The sequence below is a fragment of the Schistocerca americana genome, chromosome 3 (assembly GCF_021461395.2).
Source record: "Schistocerca americana isolate TAMUIC-IGC-003095 chromosome 3, iqSchAmer2.1, whole genome shotgun sequence".
Taxonomy (NCBI): domain Eukaryota; kingdom Metazoa; phylum Arthropoda; class Insecta; order Orthoptera; family Acrididae; genus Schistocerca; species Schistocerca americana.
In genome coordinates, this window is record NC_060121.1 from 112875942 (window position 1) to 112894523 (window position 18582).

Below are 18582 nucleotides of genomic sequence, written 5' to 3' on the forward strand. Positions count from 1 at the left end.
AACAGAATTATTATCAGAGTGAAAGCATCACTGCATTTTCAATGATTTCTGAAAGACATACATCAAATATCTTCCTTGCCTGTTCTGATTCTCACTTTATTTGTCCCTCTAATGATTTTTCCTCTAGGATCACCATGGTACCATTGCAGTAACATACGACTTTGAGCAACAAACTTGCCTGTCACTTACTATTTTTTATTGGTTGTTTACTGGAATTAGCCTGACATTAGTTAAAACAGAGTATTTTGTCTAATCCTAACTAGACATAATGCTTTTCTCCACCTGGAGCATTAATATCAGAATCAATAACATAATTTTTGGAGAAAAAACCAATTTTTTGTTATTCAGTCACCTACAGATTTTTTTAAATGAAAGAAATAGTTCTCATTGCATTCATTTTTCTTAGTACTCAGATTTAAGCCTGGCACAAGCTAAAAATCTGTCAGTACCTTCTTTGTTACACATTTTTCACACTTTCCTCATTCCAAGCTATCTCTCAGAAAATATACATCTCACTTCAGAGATGTTATGTTCTCAGTGCAATGTTGCCAGAACCATAGCAATAAATATTAATTTATCATTTTGCTATTACATTTTTCCTGCCACTTTAGTACTTCCTTTCAGTGAATCCAATCAGTATGCCTCTTAACAGTACTGGTGCTTTAAGGTCATGTTAAGCAGTTACCCTGTTTATTATGATCACATAAATACATTTTAAAGAAATCTGTTTTAATGCTGAATGTAGGGTTCAGTGTGGTCTTTATACTGTAGTCAAAAGATCTTTTGTGTCTAGCAGCTTTTTAAAGACAAGTAATTGTGGATCAGAAATTTTAAAGAACAGTAATCTATATCTTACTATTTCATCATAAAATAACAGTAATCAGATATCTTACTATCTTATCCTAGATTCAAAAACGAAAAAATGCCTGTGTTAATAGCATGATATACAACAATAGTCATTGTAAATAGGTTTGGCCTCTATTGTAACAGTTTGTCTGGCATCCATTACCACTGTACTCTCATAAATATTAGTCTAACAACAGTAGATGAATATCAGAAATGGAAAAGACGTTCTTTCTTCAAATGAATGGCTTTTTAACTAATTGTAGTAAGTTAATGTATAGTCAACAATTAATACATTCTGTAGAAATAGTTCCTTTGTTACTCTATACCAGTGGTTGTTTTAATCAAAAACTTATCCATACTGAAAAATTATCACATTACCTGGACAATGATTGCATTTACATAACTAAAAAATCAGGCTCAAACTACGCCACAACTGGACTGTGTTGCGTCTGCGAGTCTGAATGGAGAAGACAATCTGTGCACATGCTAGACAGAGGCTCTTGTATGCCACTGATTTATATAGTAATCCCCTCACAGTGTTGGCAACTTGCATGTCATTGTACCACGGGACTTACTACATTACATAAAGTGCCATAAATAAAGAAAAGGTTATGGACGACTGCTCTAGACCATGACTTGGTCCACTTTCCTAAAGGTTCAAATTCACAGTTGGATCCACAGCACAGATAAAAATGAATGAATATATCACTATATAAGTAACTTATATTCTGAAAAGTAACTGTCAGTGATATGAAAATCTTAGACAATTGCTAGCTTAGTCTGACTTCTCTGTAACCCTGTAGTTTTTTGTATATGATTTACACAGAAATAATGTAAGTCATTACTGATTACTAATCTCTTACAACGCAGCATGAAGCCAACACTCAAGAAGGTGTCCAAATATGAAAACAAGTTTGCCAAGCTGCAGAAGAAGGCTGCAGAATTCAACTTCAGAAACCAGCTCAAAGTTGTCAAAAAGAAAGAATTCACCCTTGAGGAAGAGGACAAGGAGGTAACAAAGATATCGCAATTCATTATGTAATGACATTTTATACATATACATTATTTTCCAGGATATCTGATTCTTTCTTATTCCTCTGAATTTTTTTCAACAGTTTCAATCTCTTCTATTTCTCTTTAAATGAAACTGCATCATACATAAGATACTGATAGAGAATTTAAGCTTTCTCAAAGTCACAAAAGTAAAAGTAATTATTAAAAATAGCAGGTTACTTGATAACCTCACATTTCAATTATTTTCTTGCATTCACAGCCCAAGAAATCCGAGAAGGCAGAGTGGCAGACGAAGAAATAAGTTTAGGGATATATACAAATAACACATTTCATATCCTCATTCAGTGACATCCAGTAAATGTAATTTATGTTTTGTGATGTTCCCAAATATGAACAACTGTATCTGAGATAAACTCTAAAGCTGATTCTTTTTGAAGTTTTGTACATAAGTTCACTTTAAGCTCAGAACATTGGGACCTATGTTATCTAAAGATTTTTAAATGCAATAAATTGTTATAGAAATTTTAAGCATTTCTGCTTCAAAATAACTACTACCCTGAATTTTAAAATAGTGGACTTTTTACACATATGCCATGATAAATTCTTTTTTACGCTTTGCAATGTTTTTTGGTAATATTTTTTTCCTTTGTGTAGTTGATGACATGTTTCCAGGAATGGTGTACTTAACTGTCAACTGTGGTTTTTGCCATCATCACAAGTTTTGATATTTTGTCCTTTTATTATTGTGAAGAAGATTTTCAAAACATTTTTGTGTTAATTTTTTTCTGTACTTGTGATGTCCTGTGAGTTTTTTCTGGTGAAACGTCTGCCTGTATCTCTTTTTTCCAAATTTTGTGTTGTAGCTCATCCATCTTAGTGAAAAAATGTTCAGTAGTTCGTAGTTTTAACATACTGAATGCATTTTAATACGTATTTTTGAGCACTAAATTTTGATTTTCAATTTTTGTGGGATCAAATTCACTTTTATTTTGGTCCTAACATATACTTCCATATTGCACATGCTCCTCTCAGTACAATAGGAAATAACTCCCCAGCATACAGTCTTTTATTCATTACAATACTTAGGAACACTTCTGATTTTCTACCAATTCACAAAAGGACCTGCAGTTATAACCATTAAAGGAGGTGAGAAAATGGCTTGGCATGCGACAGTGTCTCTCTCATACATTAATCTTGAGAAAATAAATATTTTCAAAGTGTGATTTTATTGAGGGTTACACAACTTATTATTAAGTGTGAGTTTGTTATTACTTTAAGAACAGCATTATTAATTATTTAACTGCTTCTTTAACAGATTGGAGAAACTTTTATTAACAACAGTTAAATCTTTAGTGGAAGCTTACTGCCAGAGAGTAAAGCAAAAATAAAAATCTTAACATGCTACTTGCTGGTAAATAAAATGTAGCATTTATGCAGAAACTCTCCAGAGTATTGATAACCTATAAAATATATCTTTCTATCTCTTAATTTCCCTCTATGAGCCCCTACAAACAGCTGTTGAATCATCAACAACTTAGTCCACAAAAAATTATATCATCTCTCGATTCTTAATCAGAATATTTTAAATGGTTGTTAATATCACTTCCCCCTAAAAACATTTCTATGAAGCCAGTTTCAACTCATTCACTTTGCACTGTCTATGATTACTGTGACTCGAAGGTCCAAGTTAACTCTAGAACATTTCTGTTTTACATTTAAGAGCTTCAGATAATAAATTAATTTGTAGAAACACACAATACTCATACAATAATGTCACAAAATTTTTGTAGTCCTTGAATCAGAAGAACAGTAAATACTGCATTTGGTTTGAACTATTTTATGGTGGTTACTTTACCCTGAAAACCTGCCATCAAATTGTTTTTCATGCAACAAAGGAGTATGAGAATTGCAAATAGCTAGTTGTCAATTGTTGTTACACTCAATGTTTACCTTAAACGTGCATGTATATTTTCTTTATAAACAACCCAGATATTAACTTGTTGTGTGAGTTGATTCATAGTATGATCAGGTTATATGCTGTTTCACATTAACTAGAATCAAAAAGTGCCAGTTAATAACCAGTTTTAAAAATTATTTTCCCTCTTCCAGTAGCAAAAAACAAGCTCATCCTTTGTTTTTATGTGTGCCTATTATAGCGGAATTACAGAGGGGAGGATATAAACACATACAAGGACCCCATAGGTAACTGTCTGAGCGCCTAACAGCATGGGAAAAGATGGTTGTCTAACTCTTTATAATCATACAATGTGCTTCTGTATACTGCTGTCCAGTTTTCTGTATACATGTGAATAACCCTTTAAAGTCATCTACAAATTTGTTTTTTAAACTCAGAAAATATCCTGCATATTAAGACTTTTATTACTCTTTTTTTTACCAGAAAATGTATATTTTTATTTGAAGGTGCTTGTGATGATAATATTAGACATTTTCAGTGACGCTGAAAGATTCTTACTGTGTTGCAATGTAATGGTCTGTAAGTCAGTAAGATTAAGTAAATGTCATATGTCATACTATCTGATCCTCAAAGTTGAGATGCATATTGTAATATTTATTTTCTTTCATTTTTTGCAGAAAAAACCAGATTGGTCCAAAAAGGGAGACAAGGTAAAGGAAGAAGAGGTGGAAGCTTAAACTTACGTTTCTTACTCATGCTTCAAGTTGTGTGTCCCCACATATGGCACAGTTACTTCATACTTCCTAAAAAGGGTTTAATAGCTGAAAGATCTTAAGCATTTCAACTTCTATTAATTTTGTATGAAGTATCTTGTGTTAAAAAGGTACACCAGTTCATCATACCAAATGTAATATACATTGCTCAGCATGAATTTATTTGTTATGTCATAGTGAAGTGCTTTGATGGTGTAATTTTCATAACAGAGAAGACAATATTGATTTTCATAAGGAATCCATTGAAAATTCAAAATTGATTGTGCATGAGTGTAAAATCGTCCATAATAGATATTGTAGACAAAGGGAGGGTTTCTACAATATTTGTGATGTAACAAGAAAGACTGCAAGAGTGTTCATAGCATCTTGTGTGTCTCCCTGTTGTCCAATTAGACAACCTTCCAGATTACATAGCAAGAGAACTACATATGTGTGTAAACATCAGTGAAAATTTATGTATATGTACCACGTATTCCTTTGTGTTATGTAACAATACTGTGTACCATATGTGATTATAGATTGATGTACAATCCATAATAAGTGTAATTAAACAAGAACTGTTTACCTTCACATTTATTTCCTTCTTGTGGATAACTCCTTTCCAGAAAATAGTATATGTAATGTTGTTCATTTGATAATGATTAGAAATAGAGAAATGCAATATGTACATATTCATGTATGTGCACCCCCTTCCTTTCAAACGCATGCACACATATGCACACTACTGTGAAAACTGATCCAACTATCCCATTTGAGCATATGTCTGTCTGTGTGATTCTCTGGTGATGCCTTTGTTTTAAAGCATATTTATGACTCACTGTGGAAATCACACTTGCACTCATGCAGAAACTATTATTTTTATAGGACATGATCCAAAAATGTTAAAGATAAAATAAATGGTAGCTACTGTGAATATAGAATGGAATTAATATATTTAGTTACCAAACACTTCCTGCATTTCAACTGCTTGGTTGTTACACTCAGTCAGTTACGAATTTCATATTCTATATGTATATGTGTACAATCAGTTCCTGTATTTACATCACTTGGTTGTTGCACCCCAATTAGTTATCTTTTTCATATCCAATATGTATACAACTTAACTTTGTAATCTGAATGTGTCAATGGGAACCTCAGATAACTAGACAAAAATAACTGCTACAAGAGCAGTCTGCTGTCACCATGTCTGTTATGTCTTAACAGTTCTTCTTTTCTAACAATTCCACATTTTACTGAATGAAATGCATATGTGCTAATTTTTACAACAGTAAAAAAATTGCTGATTTATTGCAACACTAGGTTTGTGGATCACTATATATAAGCTGTTACAATACTACCTTTCCTTTATGTGCCCCTTGTCCAGCCAAGAATGGGTCAGAACTAGTATGGTACTTCTCCAGTGTTGTGAGAACCAACCATACCGATATATAGCCTTACAACTGGTTTGCTGCTCCCAAAGGTATTGTAAAGCTAGTAGCCACACTTCCCCTGTCCCATTCCAAGGAGGGATATGGTATGTGGAAAATCATAAAAACCACATCCAGGCTGGCTGGCACACCTGGCCCCACCATTAATCTACATGGCAAATTCAATCTGTGGACCAAGCACCTCCTTATGTCCCAAAAGTGGGCCTTTTAATGCTCTCAGCTATCCAGGTAGGTGTTGTTACAATCATTATGTACTAACATTACAATCCACTAACACTGCAATCCACTAACATTACAATCCACAATAGTAATGTTTGAAAAGACTGTCATAGCAGTCCAAAATCTTTCTGTTTGTTGGATATCAGTTTTTTCTTAAAATTGGTCACATGATGGCCATTTTCAGCTACTTTCATATTCAACATTGAACAATATGATTACATGGGGAATTTTAAATATTGCATGTAATTATATTTTTTTGCTTTGGACAAGATATAAAAAAGAAAAACATAAAACAGAGGCTGCCCATTTATATACACACAACAAATTCATTTAAACAGGAAATGTAATGCTACTATTTTTTATGTTCATGAGCATTTCTTGGAGTTTCTTTGTTTCTTACAGTGGCTTGTTCAAGTTGCTCTGTGCATCTCATCACCACCAGCACTGCCACCATCAGCCATTTGATATCTACTACTGGACAGAGATAACAGATATCCTTTACCATGCATTACAGTTCAGCTATAAATGTCCAAGCTGCTCCTGCAAGTTTTCTATTGTAATCAACTCATCTTCCATTATGTAGTGGTCTTGCTCTTCTATTGTTTCTCAGAACTCAGCACAATTTCTTCAAAGTCGTAATTTCATCTTCCACTCTACATCTATGCACTGAAAATCACCGTAAAGTGCATGATGGAAGGTATTTCCCATTGTGCTATGTATTAAAGTTTCTTCACGTTCTAGTCACAGCCAAAGTCCAGGAAGAATTCCTGAATGCTTGTTTGCACAACATGGTTAGTCTTAGGGTGGTTGATACAGGGGGTGGTACAAATAGTATATTGCAGTATATTCCTGGACTACTCACTTAATACTGTTGTTTGAAACTTTGTTAGTTGGTTTTCACCGGGCAGTTGGTGTCTTATACAAGGCTCTGCCAGATTAGGTCTTTTTAATACCTCTGTGACACTCTCCCATGGAGCAAAAAAACCTGTGTCCATTTGTGCTCCCCTTCTTTGTTTATGTTCAGTGGGTGTCCCACTCACTTGAGCATAATTCTGTGATGGGTTGTATGACTGTAAACACTGTTCTTTGTAGACTCATTACATTTGCCCAGATTAATAGCAATGATCCAAAGTCTGCTACCTGCTTTTCCTATGACTGGATATATGTGATCATTCCATTTCATATCCCCACTGTTATGTGAAAAAATTCTGAATGTTTAAAACATGTTGCCTATCTTCACATCTCTTTGAAATTTTATCAACAGCTACTTTAATATCTGTGCAGTTTTTTTTCATGCAATATTTCAATACAGATAACTGCATCACATGCAAAAAGTCTATGGTAGTCCCTATAAATATAATCTGCGGGGATATTAATATACAAAATGAGCATCAAGGGTTCCACCAGTACCCCCCCCCCCCCCCCCCTGCTTATCTGAAGTTGCATCAGGTTCTGTGAATGGCTCTCCAAGATAACATTCTGTGTGCTCTCTACCAAGAAATCCTGAATCTTGTCGCAAATTTTGTTTCATAATCTACATGATTGTACTTTTGTTAATAAGTGTTGGTGTGGTACTGAGTCAGTGAATGCTGTAGCTTACTGACTTTGGATCCCTGGCCTCAAGACGCCATGTGAGAAAAGCACAAATTAGTTATTGAATGCCGGATGTTTGAAGAATTCATGTTGGTTGGCATGGACAATTCATTTTGTCCAACATAGCTTGTAATGTTTAAGCTCTGAATAAGTTCTAAGATACTAAAATGAATTAATGTCAAAGATATTGGTTGGCAGTGTCACTTCTGCCACCCTTCTTGTAGACAGGTGTGAAATGAGCTTTCCTCCAAAACTGTGCAGAGTTGTCTGTCTGAAAGACAGACAGCATAGTATGGTTAAAAGAGAGGCAAACTCAGCCATAAATTCTGTATAGACTCTAATAAGGATTCCCTGGGTTTTTATTCAATTTTTAATAATTTCCGCTGTTTCTCTACACAGTTGAAGCTAATATCTACATCATTCATTTTTCTTGTGGTCTGAGGTTAAACTAGGGTAGTATCCTACATTTTTCTTTGTAAAGGAACTTTTTACTTCTAGCACTTATAAAAGCCTCAGTTTGCAAGGAAAAAAAAGAATGTCACAAGTTTTTCTGGTATGCCATATCTGGCTGAAGCCACTCAGTGATGATTAGATCCCATAAAGTTTCCAAATTACAGTGATGTTGGTTGCTAAGTTTCACCCACTGCTCCAAACAGTCCAAGACAAGACTGAATAATTTAGCAGGCCAGTTGAACTGCAATAGAGTATCTGAGTGTTCATCCAACCTGGAATGTACATGTGCAACTGTGTGAACATGTCTGATGTCATCTTGGAAAATGCAAGTATCCACAACATACTCACCATGAAGAGTTAGAAGAAGGTGCAATAACAGATCATCAAGGATGTTGAAATAAACATCATGATTCAAGTTCACAGTGATGTGTAGGAGTGCAGCCTAGTCACAGCATGAACAACATCACACAACTACATCCAGCCTAAACAACCCCCACCCCTCCCCCCATGCACAAACATACACACACATTGTGAGTTACACATTTCACTGAGCCTTCAGTGCACTCAGTACTTTGGATCATTTGAAATGAGACAACAGAATGGGGTTGCCTCATAGTCAGTTACTGTGCAGTTCTTGCATTTTTTTGCCAACTGAGACATGCAGCTTTATGTGCCATTGTGAGCTGACATCAAATGGCAGTGGCATGCCATTCCCTGACAACTGTCCCATTCAATTAGGATCTTTTTAAGTCCACTGTTCTTAAACTGTATTACATTGCTGCAAGTGATGCATCATTTTTTGAGACTTCGACAGTTCATGTTGATAACCGATGCATTGGCAGATGCATTTGCAAAGTGGAAATGGGCACATCCAAATATGATAGCTCCTTTCTGCCAGCCTGTCATGTTGACTGACCTTGCTACGCTGGTTCTAAACTGCTGACTGCCACATAAACACCATTTCACTGCCATAAGTTACATCAGTCTTGAAGGGACATTTGACTATCTGCTACAACAGTTATTAAATACTTCAAAGTGATCAGTGTGCTCTTTTAAAGGCATGACTAACATCTTGTTTGGTGAACCAATTAATCCAGTACATGGCCAACTACTCTTCTAAATGCTAGTCACAGCATTTCTAGATGCTCCTGCACAGAGTTAAACTTTTCATGTTCCTCTTTGAGACATGACAGTACTGCCTGTTACCTACTCCAGTCCGTTTCCTGTACAATTTCTTCTCCTCCCGTAGTAATTTCTAACATGCATCTTCTCATTCCTTGCTGGAGTATCACTTGGTTTTCAAATGGTTTTTACCTTAAAAGTCTGTATACGACTACAGGAAGTGATAATTGATATTATGCTCTGACTATAAGCTTTCTCTCTCACACACAACCGAAGCTTAATTTTCAAAACACTACTTAGGTTATTAATAGCACTCTGGGCCACTTTTATTCTTCTGTTTATTCTTCGGTTTATTTCATTTGTTGTTCATCCAGTCATTGTCTTCAACTGCCCTAAATACCAAATTGATTTTACAACTTTGCTGTTAACAATATTTTTGTGTGTGTGTGTGATCAATGTACATGATTGTAATCTTATCAGAGCTTATTTTCAAGCCTACTTTCAAACTTGCTGCATTAAGTTTCTTAAAGTTTGTCTGCATTAGAGGCAAACAATTCAGTGGCATAGTAAAACACAAGGGGTTCATATATGTTCCAGTAAAACAGTGGTTCACAATTTGGTATTGATTACCCCATGAGGCGTAAAATGAAAATTTGTGAGGGTTAAAAATAAAATGGGTTCAATAAAGATTTAGTGGCCACTCTAAATTAATTTGTTAAAAATAATCTCTATTATCAAAATTTTGGTAGATTAATATATGACATATCACATCACCAACAGCAGCATCAGCTATCTGACATGCATTTCTGGATAAAAGTCTCCTCTAAATACCTCCATCCACTGCTGTCTACAGCAATACAAATTAGTATAATCCATTATGGAGTCGAGGTAGCATTTGTCGTTATACTGGTTATCACTGTTAGAATTCAACCGCGATTCTTAAACATATATTTTAACAACGTGTTTCATTGTCTCTTGAAACGCGTTGTTAAAATATATGTTTAAGAATTGTGGTTGAATGCTAACAGTGATAACCAATACAAATTAGTGTTGCTCTGGCACATTTTCCAATGATGTCAACCTACCTTCTACTCTCAGTCATTTTGTATTTCCTGGAATTCAGAAAAGAACTTCCTTTGGCCATCTACTATCCATCTTCCTGAATATTGTCCAACCAATTTCCATTTTTTTAAGTGACTATCACAGTTATATCTCATTGTAGATGTGCCCTAATCCATTTCCTGTCTCTCCCACTAACTTGCAACATGCATCTCTCCATTATTCAATGAGCCATCCTTATATTTTGAATGGCCTCCGTGTTAAAATATCATGCCTCACTGTCATGAGACAAAATGATCTGACTTTTAACATTCAATGTCATACACTTTTAAAAAGTTCATTTTGAAACTTCATTTAGTTTACCAACAGCACTCAGTGGAAGTAATGACCTGTCACAGCAATAGCTTCTAACAGTAAGTTTTTTTTAAGATTTTGAAAACTGATGTGCATTGTAAGGCCATTTTCAGTGGATAAAGTACACTCCTGGAAATTGAAATAAGAACACCGTGAATTCATTGTCCCAGGAAGGGGAAACTTTATTGACACATTCCTGAGGTCAGATACATCACATGATCACACTGACAGAACCACAGGCACATAGACACTGGCAACAGAGCATGCACAATGTCGGCACTAGTACAGTGTATATCCACCTTTCGCAGCAATGCAGGCTGCTATTCTCCCATGGAGACGATCGTAGAGATGCTGGATGTAGTCCTGTGGAACGGCTTGCCATGCCATTTCCACCTGGCGCCTCAGTTGGACCAACGTTCGTGCTGGATGTGCAGACCACGTGAGACGACACTTCATCCAGTCCCAAACATGCTCAATGGGGGACAGATCCGAAGATCTTGCTGGCCAGGGTAGTTGACTTACACCTTCTAGAGCACGTTGGGTGGCACGGGATACATGCGGACGTGCATTGTCCTGTTGGAACAGCAAGTTCCCTTGCCGGTCTAGGAATGGTAGAACGATGGGTTCGATGACGGTTTGGATGTACCGTGCACTATTCAGTGTCCCCTCGACGATCACCAGTGGTGTACGGCCAGTGTAGGAGATCGCTCTCCACACCATGATGCCGGGTGTTGGCCCCGTGTGCCTCGGTCGTATGCAGTCCTGATTGTGGCACTCACATGCACGGCGCCAAACACGCATACGACCATGATTGGCACCAAGGCAGAAGCGACTCTCATCGCTGAAGACGACACGTCTCCATTCGTCCCTCCATTCATGCCTGTCGCGACACCACTGGAGGCGGGCTGCACGATGTTGGGGCGTGAGCGGAAGACGGCCTAACGGTGTGCGGGACCGTAGCCCAGCTTCATGGAGACGGTTGCGAATGGTCCTCGCCGATACCCCAGGAGCAACAGTGTCCCTAATTTGCTGGGAAGTGGCAGTGCGGTCCCCTACGGCACTGCGTAGGATCCTACGGTCTTGGCGTGCATCCGTGCGTCGCTGCGGTCCGGTTCCAGGTCAACGGGCACGTGCACCTTCCGCCGACCACTGGCGACAACATTGATGTACTGTGGAGACCTCACGCCCCACGTGTTGAGCCATTCGGCGGTACGTCCACCCGGCCTCCCGCACGCCCACTATACGCGCTCGATCAAAGTCCGTCAACTGCACATACGGTTCACGTCCACGCTGTCGCGGCATGCTACCAGTGTTAAAGACTGCGATGGAGCTCCGTATGCCACGGCAAACTGGCTGACACTGACGGCGGCGGTGCACAAATGCTGCGCAGCTAGCGCCATTCGACGGCCAACACCGCGGTTCCTGGTGTGTCCGCTGTGCCGTGCGTGTGATCATTGCTTGTACAGCCCTCTCGCAGTGTCCGGAGCAAGTATGGTGGGTCTGACACACCGGTGTCAATGTGTTCTTTTTTCCATTTCCAGGAGTGTATTTTCAGTGAAATTATAGTTTCTTAAACTTTATAAAGGCAGCAAATTTTTTAACAGATTTTTCAAACAACAGAACTGATGTTTTGTTGTTAGTAGCTGTTATTACTGAAGAGCTCTTATGATTACTGATTCCATTCACTGTAATTTGCAAATTTTAAAGTAGACTTTTTACTGCAGCAGCAAGAAAAATGTGAAGAACTGAACAAATTTGGTACACGACTTTCGAAGTGCAGTGGTAGACACCAAACCAAATATAAAAAAGTATTGTAACAAATAATCAGATGCAGTAGACATCCCATTGATTCATTATTTTTTGGTTTACTGAAAAATGTAGAAAACATGTAGGTTTCAGTTGTTTGAATTAACTTGTCACTTTAAAAATAGGATACTTTTGTTACATTCTAATGCTTAAGTAGGCCATAAACAATGTTTAGGGTATTGGATAACACCTGATTTCACTCAGGGGTAGTCATCTAAAAAAGATTGGGTACCATTGCATTAAAATATATTCATCCTTCTTTCTCCCAGATCAAGGACCTGGAAACTTCCTACAGAAATTCCAAGAATCCCATAGTCTACATATAGTTAATTTAAATATTGTAATAGTATTCAACTTTACACAAAAAGTCGTAATAATAATACATTACAAATATAACAAAACATAGCATACGTTTACTTACTTTGAAAATATTTTGTCACTGCACACACACACACACACACACACACACACACACACACACACACACACACACACACACACACACACACAAACATGTGTGCGTGTACGTGGGTTCATATGTATTCATTCATGCATCACTGAAAGTTTCATTTCTGCAGGACACAGACACATGAATTATATTCATCAATGACCATCTTCTACTACTTATTTTGTAATTTAACTCCTATGAGACAATCAGTTTTAGCTTTCATTGCATGCCCTACCCAGAAACTCACTTCCAGTTTATGTCTGTCTCTAATAATCTTCAAATCAATACATTCTTGTCCATAAGAATTTTATAATAATTTGTTTCACTTCATTAAAAAGAATCACACAAATTGCATATATCATCACACAAAATAAAATGCATCTATTTCTTCGCACCCTCTCAAACTGGACACAAATTATATACGTGTTAACCAGAAATGAAACTAAGTTGACTTACCCATTATTGTGACATTTAGTAAGATTTCTAGTTGTCTTGTAACAGTCGATAAACATTAGGAGCTAGCAAGTAATTACAAGAAATGAACACAACATGAATTTGAATACATAAATCTAATTGTGAATACTAAAATATATGCTGATTATTAAACTTGACCATTTTCTAAACATGACAACACTAAAGTGTGATTCTTCATGCTTTCTCAATCAAACTGATAGTTTACAAGGTTTTGGGGTTATGTGTTATTTTGACAACTTCCCTTGTCTTCCTCAGGTGTCAAGTGCAGATTTTGTTGCTTGCTGTTGCACCCCAATTAAACTGTGAATGGTCTTCTCCAACACCATTAAATAAGAGAAACAGTCGACATAAATTCAAATACAACAGAAACCATCATTTGAATTTGAATTTATCTGTTGGCTGTTTTATTGCTTAATAGTGCTGGAAAACAATGCTGAAGTGGTGTGCCACAAAGGAGTCTGCACAGCAAGCAATGAAATCTGCACAGCAAGCAATGGACCTGCACTGGACACCTGATGAAGATGACTACCGAGGATGTTGAAATATTATGCAAAGAGAAAATCACAACATGTATACAAAAACTATTTAACCAGCACTAAAGCTATAAATATAGAGCCACCAAAAGGTCTCATCTATATCCACACTACATTCATTCTCTTCAAACCACTGCAAAGTACATGTTAAGGTAGGTGCTTCCCAAATACTTGTTACTGGGGCTTCTGCCTGCTCCATTCATGAATTGAACTTGGGAAGAACAATTACTTAAGTGGCTCTGTATGAGCTGTAATTATTTTAATTCTGTCCTCATGATCACTATGGACGTGGTACTAGGGAGCTGTAGTATACTCCTAGGTTTATCATTTAAAGCTGGTCCATGAAACTTTGTAAGTAGGCTATCTCGGGATAGTACATGTCTATCTTGAAGCATATGCCAGTTCAGTTTATTCATCAGCTTCGTGATATTCTCTCCAGGTTCATCAAAACCATGACTATTCATGCTGCCCTTCTTTTTACACATTCTATGATAGGTCACATGAGTGTTTTGTGACCAATCTCTTTTGTAGACTGATTGAATTTATCTAGTCTTCTACCACAAACCTGTTTCAGCTACAACTGAGCCTGTACTAATGAATTTCTCTAGTCTTCTACCACGAACCTGCTTTACCTACAACTGAGCCTGTGTGGTCATTCCATTTCATATCCAACAAATTGTTACACCCAGGCATTTGTGTTAGTTGATCAGTTTGAATTGTGAATTGTTGATATTGTAGTCATAGAATACAATGTTTTTCTGTTTTGTGAACTGCACAATTTTTCATTTCTGAACATTTATGGTTGTATTTTTGTTAATAAGTATTGATGTGGTACTGAGTCAAATACTTTTCAAAACTAATACTTCATCTGAGTGATTGTCTTGATCCATGGCTCTCAGAATGTCAATTAAGAAAAGTGTCAGTTGGTTGTGGATGATCAATATTTACAGAATCCATGTCGATTGCCTTAGACATATTCACTCAGTTCAAGATACCTCATAGTGTTTAAGCACTGAATGTGTTTCAGAATTCTACAACAAAAGGATGTCAAGCATACTGGACAGTAGAGTTGTGGGTCACTACTGCCACACTTCCCTTAGATGAGTGTGAAATATGCTTTCTTCCAACAACTGGGCAAAGTTTCTTGTTTGAATGACATATGGCATATAATGGTTAAAGGAGGGGCTAACTCAGCTGGAAGTTCTATACAGAATCTGATATAGATAAGGTCCTAGAGCTTTGCTCAATTTTAGCAAATTCACATGTTTCCCAACATCACTGACACTTATAGCTATATCATTCATCATTGCAGAGGTGCGAGAATTACAATGAGGCACTACTCCTGGCTTTTTCTTAGTAAAGAAATGCATGAAAATGGAATTCAACATTTCTGCTTTTGCTTTGCTACCCTCTATTTTGGTTCCTGTTTTGTTCACTAGTATGTGGGCACTTACTTTGGTACCACTAACGACTGCCCCATGTGATCAGAATTTCTTTGTGTTTCAAGAGAGATCTCTCAATAAATTGTATTGAAGACTTACAAGTTGCCCTCTTGCATGCATTTCATTCAGCATTACTCTATCTATAGCCCTATACTTTGCTTTTCACCTGCTGTGTAGTAGTCTCTATTTTTAGAAGTTTCTTTGCAGTGACTGCATGAAATGGACAGCCCTTCCTATCATGATCTGTTCGAAAAGGTACATATCTAGCAAAAGCATGGTCAGCTGTTCTTTTAAGTCTGAGCCACAGTTGTACTACATGTTCCTCTCCAGGGCCAAATGTTTTGAATTCCTTCTAGATATAGGACACTACTGCCTCTTCATTTAGTTTCTGAACATATAAATCCTTCTCTGTGTTTTAGTTGGTCTTTGTATTTTGGTACTCATTATTGTTACAACTGCCTCTTAATCACTGATATGAGTTTCAGAGCGGACATCCTCAAAGAGGTTAGGTTTTCCTCTAAAATTTTCAGTTACATCTGGAGGCAAGTCTGTTTGTCAATAGAATGATACGATCATAAGTTTACAGCCACCACTGATACTGACTCTTGCCCAAACAATCTTACAAGAAGTTTCAATTTTTATTTAGGTTCATTTGATTTTCTTCTCTTTTCGGACAAATACAACAACATTAGCCTGTCCTTTTGATGTACATTTAAATTTTAACAAAAATGTATTTTGTGTTTTAACCAGATTTCTGAATCTAGTATTACATGAGGTCCACTGTTGTTTTGGAGCACTTCTAATTCTGGAACTTTGTTATGCATCCGCAGTTAATCACTAGGATTTTTATACCCTCACCTGTAGAGGACATTTCCTCACATCTTATACTGGCATTCCCAGGTCTCCTGTAGCTTTTGTTATCTAGAATGGATGGAGAGTTTCTCAATCTGAAAAAAAACCTTGTGTACACGCTACAGTTAATAACTGTAAGATTGAATGCATATGATAGGGTGACAGCACTGAAAAAGTGTAACTATACTTACACTTTGTAACTGTACTGATTTCTTACATCCAGTCTATGAGAACAGTATGATAAACTATGGCACAAATAAAAATACTATCCATTTACTTAAACTGAAAAGTTTGCATCAAATCAGGATACTGTTCTTCAATGCTCTGTAAAATCAATATAAATCATCAAGTAAATTCAACGCCCAATTCACTGAAGTGGCATCAAATAGAAAGACTTGCACCCAGCAAACGGTCTACCCAATGGGAGGCCCTAGTCACATGACATTTACATTTTATCAAGTAAATATGGTAAAGGAATAATTTAAGGAGTAAGGATGAGAACTCAGCAAATAGTAGAGGCACTGAGCTGTTGAAAGGCCCATCAATGAGACTGAGAATTTTCTTAGTTTTCAAACAAACCTATAAGTGCACACAGATACACACAGCTACTTTGTGGTGGCTGAATACACTGTACCAGAAGTCCTGTTCAACAGCTCTACTGGGGTGAGAGGCTGAGTCAGGTGCAATGAGCAGTGGGAAGCAGGAAGCAGGAAGGAGGATTGTAGAAGAATGTCTGACAACTGGGAGGAAGAGGTAGCAAGTGCATAGGATCTGAAAGCATGATGGAGAGGCACAGGGTGTGTGGAGTAGGAATATAACAAGGCAAGGGACCCTCTGAGTTTGCGCATCATGCTGTATTAGGGAAGTTAGTGTCCTAGGGCAACGGTGGAGATGGTTGTGGTGCCGGGGCCTAGTGGAGATCAAGGCCGCAAGGACTACAGGATCTGTTAGCACCCTGCCCCACACCCCCCTCTATCCCTGACTTGGGACCCTAACTTCACTCTATGAACTCAATAGTACTAGCGGCCATGCAATATTCCTACACCATGCACCTGCTGCCTTTCCCTCAGACACTCGTCCACAGTCCTCCTTCCCACTCCCTACATCCTTTGTTCCCTTGTGCACTCCATTCAACATGACCTCTCACTGTAGAACTGCATTTTCTGCAGTGGTTTTAGCTGGCACAACAATGTAGTCATACAGGTGTTTGTATGTGTTTGTGTGTATACATGTGTGCTCTATCCCAAAAAGAGATTTATCTGAAAGTTAGTGAAGTTCTCAGTCCAGCCTATGTGCCTTTCAATGACTCAGCACTTCAACTATTTGATGAGTCATTACCTTCACTAGTTGAATTACATAACTCTTCAAACAGATATTCCATGCATGGGTTAATATATTGTCAAGCCAGTAAAAAGGTGCTTAGTACTACCCAATCATTGTTAACAAACAATTTTATTTCTTACACCTTTTACTTGTACAGAAAGGATGATAGGATTCCTTCATTGTACTAAAGAGACAAGAATTTCCAATAGTCAGTTTGACAGTTTGGTGCTTCCCTTTGAGACTCACTACCATATGTGCAGCTTCACATGTCGATATTAATGATAGATTTTGCCAGACAAAATTTCTTTGCACTGGCTTTGTTAGTATAGGTCAGTTTAAGAAGAGTTGTTGACAAACAGAGGTCACATTTTGAGTTCCACTATGTGTATGAGTGTGTACATTCTTCAAATGCATTCCTTACTGGTTGTGGCAATGACCAATGCTGACTTCTTCATTGTAGACATCGAGATTTGACATCCACAACAGTGGCCCAAGGGAAAAAAATTCTCTATATCAAGAGGTAAATAGACAAAATGACAAAGAGGGAATGAAAAATATTATATGCAGTATTCCACTTACTATGAAAGGAAAGATTGCTGGTTCAAGTGTAAGTTCTTTACCAGTAATAGGTCATTATACTTTCAAATGCAGTCACACTTCGATGGCAAGCAATGAGTAGCTTAATAATTTGTTCCCCACAACATTATTTCCAAAAGCATGTCTCCTTGAAATTAGTAACGACAGACATTGCCATGGATTGTTCACACATTTGACTTTGACCAACATTTTCAGAGACAGTGAACAAGCACTTTACAAAAAACAGCTTAATGAATGTTGAAATTTGTATTGTTTAACAGTTTTATGAATTTTTGTTCCATTGTCTCCCTCTAGTCAATTGTCAACAATAACACAATTATCATCTGCATGTA

At 37.1% G+C, this 18582-nt stretch overlaps 1 protein-coding gene across 4 annotated transcripts in view; it reads left to right on the top strand.

Annotated features, from left to right (window-relative positions):
* Positions 1 to 18582, top strand: part of LOC124607208 (troponin I 3-like) — a 129404-nt gene that overhangs the window by 64014 nt on the left and 46808 nt on the right. For all 4 annotated transcript variants that reach the window (XM_047139475.1, XM_047139473.1, XM_047139474.1 and 1 more), the window contains 2 exons: positions 1717 to 1858; positions 4453 to 4485. In XM_047139475.1, coding sequence (XP_046995431.1) covers positions 1717 to 1858; positions 4453 to 4485 — 175 coding nt within the window. The remainder of the gene's footprint in view (positions 1 to 1716; positions 1859 to 4452; positions 4486 to 18582) is intronic.